Below are 7,052 nucleotides of genomic sequence, written 5' to 3'. Positions count from 1 at the left end.
TGTGATTATTAAATCTTTCTCTTGCATTTTTTAGAACAAATTATATTCTCTTCAAAAAGGATTTGGAGAAAACAGTGGGAAAAATTGTGTATTTATTTATCCAGTCAGACAGATTTCTCATGATTACTGGGTGCATTATTTCTATTTTTTATTTTCAATATGGCAAATTTGACTGATTTATTGACCATGCCATGACCTCCTATTTATTCATTATTTTTAAAAAAGTGTTTACTTGTGTTTTTTTTTAATTGTTTGTATAATACACCAGCAGAGGGGCAGATTTTCTGAAGGAAGAACTTTGAATGGCATTTTTACTCAAGTATTTAAAAAAAACCTTTTTAATAACATTTTCACATTTATCAACATTCTCAAACACTTGCATTTCTTAGAAAAAAATATAAACTCTTCAAGAATAATTTGGATAAAACTTTTGGGGAAAATTGTGCATTTATTTATCTAATCAAACAGTTTTATCATGATTACATTGTCTACTGGGTGTAATTTGTCTTTATTGACCATGCAATGACCTCTAATTGTTCATTATTCTTGTTTTTTTGTTGTTTACTTGGTTTTGTTTACTGTTTGTACAATAGCCCAGCAGTGGGGCCATTTTTCTGAAGCCAGTACTTTGTAATGGCTTTTTTTTTTTTACTGAAGTGAGAATTTGAATTCAGGACTTAGACATGGATGTATAAATACTTTTATTTTAGTTCTGTATCTCAATACTTCTCACACCGCTGACTATCTACATGGCTAGATACCACATGGAATAAGTGAGTTTTAAATAGTTTTTTTTGTATTATTTTGCATGTAACTGACCTTTAAACTGAGGTTCAGATTCCACACATTTAGCAAAAGAAACCGTAATAATCGCTGACTACAATGTGTAGAAAATCTGAGTAATGTTCACAGATATGATTAAAAATATACCATGACTTCAAATCCGAGACATAATGGTTACCATGGCTTACAGAAACAACCTGCTCTTCCATCATGTTGTTGACACACGTTCTCTGCACAGAGAGCAACTCTGTGACTCGTTCTCTGTCAGAATTTACAGTTTGCATGGAAAGTGATGAGTCTTTGATGCTGAAGCGTCAGAGTGCGGATGGGTCTGCATGTGAGAGCTGCAAACAGGACCGCAGCACGCTGATAGAGATCAGTGGGCGGAGGAGACAGGAAGACAGGAAGATGTCACCAGGTAAGGAAACAGTGACACAAAGGATGGGTAGAGTGAGTGAGAGGGCAGAGAGGAAGAAAGAGAGAAAGAGTCGCACCTTGAGGAAGTTAACAAAACATTCGAAGGAGAACAAAAGACGAATCATATAGGTAAAAACTTTTTTTCTTTGTTATATTTCCATGATATTTTATAAAAGTTTATGATACTTTGTAAAACGTTACAGAACACGCCCTTTTTAATATTTGTTTTTTTTTTTTAGCTGAAAACTTGCTATTAATTTAGAATATTTTCTACAATTTTTTTCTCAATAGGATGGGACTTATGCAATGTTTCGTGATTGTCTTGATGCTATCTGCACAGCTGGTGCTCACCTCTCCGCTGGTAACATCTTCACTTTATCTACCTACATATTTGTTTAACCTTAAAATGGTATTTTAATAATAATAATAATAATGCATTTGATTTATATAGTGATTTTCTCGATACTCAAAGACGCTTTCCAATTGTAAGAAATAGCTGTATGAACATGTAGTAAATCAGACGTAATGTACAGGGTTGTATTTAATTGTGTCCAATGTGTTAACAGACAGATCGGACCCAGTACTACGATATGGGTGGCCGTATGTGTCAATTTTGCCCTGCAGGTAAGATAATATCTGGTGTGAGAATACACATTAATATTAGATTAGATTCAACTTTATTGTCATTGCACATGTCACAAGTACAATACAACGAAATGCCGATAGCATCTAACCAGAAGTGATGGAGCAGTAATTAAGTGAATCATAGTACAATATATAAAGGAACATATAATAACATTAATGATAACAGAATAGCATTTCTGCACCTGTTTTTCTGTCTGTTCCTCTTTTAGTTTTGACTCAGTGTTTTTTTTTTATATATAAATGAATCAGCAATGGTCCATATTTGGAAATTACTATGAAGCACTGAGGCGTACTGTATCTATCTTTATCTCTATCTATCTTCTTGTTTTTTGCACATCTCTCTGTTGTCTTGAAGAAAAATGAGTCAGTCTGCACACTGAGTGTGTGCTGTAAGACCACATCCTTCATTAATATGCGCCTGGGCGAGCAGCGCGCCTCATCCGGTTGTTTTCTTTTGTTTCTTTCTGTTCTGTCAGGTAAGTATCAGAAGTCTTGTACAGAGTGTGTGTCCTGTCCTGCTGGAAGCTACACAAGTGAGTTGAACCGTGAAGACAGCTGCCATCACTGCTACAGAGACTGCAGACCAGGTAAAGAAACTATGAGCCATTTCTACCTTTTTAACAGTTTCACCTATAACTGCTGATGGTACCAGTCTGACCTTTGGGTTTCTATGATAAACTGCGAAAATATTAATCTTTTTGAATTTTTGGAAATAACTTTTTTTGTGTGATTTAAAGTCTAAAATCACCCTTTTTCCACTGTCTCAGATTTCCATCTGAAGGTGGTTCAGAATTGCACCAGCACGTCTGATGTGAAGTGCATCTGTGAGGATGGTTACAGATGCAGTGACAAGGTCCCATATCCAAACTGCAGATACTGTACAAAGATCCAGGCAACGGCCACAACTGGTAAATACTGAGCAGTGCAGACTTTAAGTCCTGTAAAACCAGACTCAACCAGCAGAGGGCCTCATGATAAACAAAATATATTTTAGATGTTTTAACACTGTCATAGCGAAGGCTATGTAATTAGTTGTTTACACCTGTGACAGTAACAAAAAGTTAAAGGGGCTTTAATCTGAGCTCAGGGGGCTCCCCTCAGCACTGTGAGAAATATTCAGATCCTTTACTTAGTCATGATGCTGTATTTTCACACGGTTGTATCATTATACTAACTTAAGTGGACAGTATCAGCAGAAAAATATACTCAAACATAGTTATACTCATTTTTTTGAAAACGAGCTTGATGGGGCATTTGGGCCTCTTCCCCCAAGAAGCAACATTATTTAATTAAAAATATGCAGTTTCCCCAATGAAACCTCCCAAGGCCATTTCAGCATAAAATGCATTATATCATGCATTCTATTATATCACACCATTATTTTTTTTTACTATTTTCCACCAGACATTTTCTCATGTTCAAATGCAAGCTATTTACATTTACATTTAGTCATTTAGCAGACGCTTTTATCCAAAGCGACTTGCAGAAAATTACAGGAATTTTCCTGGTTTTCACATCTATGGCTATTGCTGCTGTGATATGGAGCACTGCAGTGTTCACAAACAATATTGTTGCTAATCATTGACATTATCCACATCAGTTGCATGATGTCAAAAAACTGGTATTTAAAGGGCTTGAGTGAAGTTGGTTAAAAGATTTAATTCAGCAGAAGTGAAAAACAATATTGATATATAATTTTATGGTAATTTTTTGATGCAAACACTTTTGTCCTCTAGGGTACTGAGGATGTCTTTTTAAAGGAATGCACATGTTATAATGAAACATTTAAAATTCACAACTATAGATATATCATATATGAAACATTTATATATCATTATGCTTTTAGATCAGTTGTATGGTTACGTATGAGTTCAGAAATGTCCAAAAACCCTTTAGATAAAGTCCAAAAAGGCTGGAACAGAAGTTTTTTTTTAAACTTCATTGTACTTCAGCCTTCATAGACAGTAGAGAGATGACAGGAAATGAAGATAGGAAGAGATAGCAATAAAATGCAACAAAGTTTTCTTGGCCGGATGCTGCAGTTTATAGTCTGAGCCTTAACCCTTCGACCACCAGGGTTCCTCAGAGAACAACATTGATATTTTAGTAAAATTTGAATCTGCAAAGTAGATGTCAGCAAAATGTATTTAGCTAAAGTGTAACAAAAAGTCTCTATGACATTTCCCATGTATGACTGTACAGTTTGTTCCTGTTTTTACCTTATGATATCCCAAATCGGAAACCAGAATTGTGACCCTTATTTTTCTCCAGAAGCAGCAGTAGTTATTTCCAGTAAAGATAAACACACCCCTTCCTCAGCTTCCTCAGGACATAGCAGCACTTCAGCCAAGCCCTGCCAATTTCCCAAGTAAGTAATGGATTTTCTTAGTACAGCACATAATATTCCCCCACAGAGTGGAGTTTTGACATTCAAGATTCAAATGATGCCCAAAAATCTAGGATGACTTAAAATGCTCTCAAACTTATAGGGTTTTACATTAAAATTATTTAAGTGGTTTGGATGCGGATATTGCAAAATATCCTTGTTTCGGGGAGACATATTTGAGATACCTGAGATATTTAACACTCCACCCTTATCTCACACAGGTGTGGCTCTCAGTCGGTCCCTCCGGCAGGGAATGGCACACATATCAAAGGAGGTGAGTGTGAGAAGTAAAGAGTGTGAAATATTTTAAATTCATATCCATTGTTTTGAGGCACTTGGCCTTGATTTTTCCTCTGGTGCAACTAGCAGATCAGCATTTTTGGCCTGTAGTGAAATACCTAGACATCTATTGGGTTGATTGCCATGGAGTTTAGTACATAGATAATAGAACATTAATGGTTCCCAGTTGATGAACCCTCGTGATTTTGGCGATTCCCCTGACTTTTCCTCTGGAGCCAGCAGGAGGTTTGTATTTAACGATTTGAGTGAAATGTCTCTGGATCGCCATTAAATTTTGTTCATCCTAGACCATCCTTGTCCAGTAGGTTTATGATCAATACCTGCAAAACTAATGACATCTGCCTCAGCTGAACATTTGATTAGTGATAATGAGGAAATGTTAGCGTCATGAACTCCATAAAAGAAGTGGAAGCAGCCATTGTGATGTGATGTTGGTTTGTGGACTAATGTTTTGAAGCCACAAGTTTAGCATTTTTGTTTTATGAAACCAGAAGTGACCATTTTAGGACAAGACGATGAAGCTGGGGAGGCAAAGCTATCAGCTCATGCTAGCACTAGCTAGCTAGCTTGGTTAGCAAGCTGCATCTGTAATTTAAAACAGTCTACTCCTTGTGTCTTTTAGTACAACTGAAAAAGACATTTTCAGCAACCAAAGTTTTATAAATAACTAATTTATTTTAAATGAGACCATAATTTACAACAAGAACATAAGGCTGAATTAAAGAAAACTTGAAACGAAAGATTGAGACTAAACTTATAATGAGAATAGTTAGTGGGGTAATAAATCAAAGTGAGAAGTAGTGTCATTTTCTCCGACTTCCAAATAACTTTGTGGAGTCGCCCCCTTTTGGCCTTTAGAAAGAATGCACTTTTAAGGCACTTTCAAATAGGCTTAACTTTTCAGACCCGGAGGTTGTTGCTTGGTTAGCATGCTAACAGGCTAAGCTACAGTATGTTGGTAAATATAACCTGCTTCACATCAGCATTTTGGCATTTAGCTAAAGCACTGATGTGCTGTGCCTATGTTCTGCCTCACAGAAATGTTAACATGGCTGTAGACTCTTAGTCTGGTTTGTTTGTTTGTTTCAGACAAGACGAGCAGTCAGCTGGCAGCCATCTTGTGCCCAGTGGTCGCTGTGGGATGTGTGGCCCTTGTGATCCTGTTCTTTGTTCGTGGCCCTGGAGATGAAACATGTTTCAAGCAAAGTAAGATGATGTTTTTGTCCGGGACAGGTTCAGTTTCTGGTGTCTCTGGTTAAACAAATGAACCCATGAACTTAACGGTCACATCACTTCTGGGAAGCAATAAACAGAAATGACTGTGATTATCTTTGTAGCGAGTTTGTTGCTTTGTAAATCATAAACATGTTGACTCATCGTTAGTAGGAATGTGTGAAGAAAATGACTTTCTATTATTCATTTGTATATCTATTGTTTTCCAGCTATTGCAAAGTTATGCAATGAGGTAAGAAGCTTGTTTCATAGCTCCATTCTGTCATTCTGTTCTTGTTTGTTCGCCCGACACTCATGGCCATGCTCTTCTTTAGGGAGGTAGAGATGCTCCTCACAAGCCGAAGGAGTCAACTCATCAGTTCCCCAGAGACTCATTCAGTGCGAAGCAGCAGCCATCGTGTCTTTCAGCAGCTAACCTTGGTACTGATGAGTGAAACGAAAAGTCATTTGAAATACCTGACTGACTTTGTGGAGTCATAAAGAAAATAAAGCCTGTAAATGATGCAGCTGTGTTACTGTTATGAGTCTGAGTAGTTGTCTTACTCTTTAAACTTTTGTGATTGTACCTATATGGATCAATTAAAACATTCCCTTAAGAGCACTATTTGCCTCTTTTGGTCTCTGTAGGTCCAGTCCATGTCCACAATCCGGGGACGGTCGTCTTTAGCTTGCTCAGTCAGTTTACAGGCCAAGTTGGTCCAACAATTGAATGTGGGAAGACTGCCGAGAGAGCAAACAGTGAAGAAGAAGACGAGAGGGACTGTCCTGTGTTTCATCCCACGTCGTCTCCCAGCATTCATCTCTCTGAAGAGGAGAGGAGCGGAGAGATTGACAGCATTTTCTTCCCCTCCCAGGAGCAGGGAAAAGACTGCCATGTGTCGAAAGAGGAGGCGCTATGATGTTTCTGAAATATCCCCAGAAGATTTGTGCTGGTGGTCACGACCGCTGGCGTTCAGACTGATCCTCAACACATTCTTTCAAAGCAAGGGACCGTAAACTGTGAACCCACAGATGAATGTGGAGCACATCCATCTCCCTCTGGCAGACTGTGAATGGTTCTCAGAGACATTTTTATCTGCAGGTTCCCGGAAAACTTGTGGTGAATGCACACCAGAAACTTGAACTCTGGGAAGAACAGCTGGAGGGTGATCTCCTTTGTAAGTTAATAATTTAAAATGTCATGTAAATACTCTATCTCAAGTATTAGACCTGAAAGTTTAATGTTTTGCATAAATATTAGGCATTCTGGTTGCAATAAAAGATTTATTTTGAAAACAAAAAAGTAGTC

General features: G+C 37.5%; 1 protein-coding gene across 1 annotated transcript; it reads left to right on the top strand.

Moving 5' to 3' along the window:
• The first annotated feature begins 1,265 nt into the window (after window positions 1–1,265).
• si:dkey-260g12.1 (tumor necrosis factor receptor superfamily member 5) lies at window positions 1,266–6,999 on the top strand. The gene is made up of 11 exons (XM_059339650.1): window positions 1,266–1,329; window positions 1,492–1,561; window positions 1,767–1,824; window positions 2,322–2,432; window positions 2,613–2,753; window positions 4,117–4,213; window positions 4,453–4,505; window positions 5,621–5,737; window positions 5,974–5,996; window positions 6,079–6,184; window positions 6,392–6,999. Exons 2-11 carry the CDS (start codon window positions 1,493–1,495, stop codon window positions 6,661–6,663), a joined length of 1,047 nt encoding a protein of 348 aa, XP_059195633.1. The 5' UTR covers window positions 1,266–1,329; window position 1,492; the 3' UTR covers window positions 6,664–6,999.
• Window positions 7,000–7,052: the final 53 nt, after the last annotated feature.

This window comes from Centropristis striata, chromosome 8 (assembly GCF_030273125.1).
Source record: "Centropristis striata isolate RG_2023a ecotype Rhode Island chromosome 8, C.striata_1.0, whole genome shotgun sequence".
Lineage (NCBI taxonomy): Eukaryota > Metazoa > Chordata > Actinopteri > Perciformes > Serranidae > Centropristis > Centropristis striata.
This window is presented reverse-complemented; position numbering and strand designations above follow the sequence as displayed.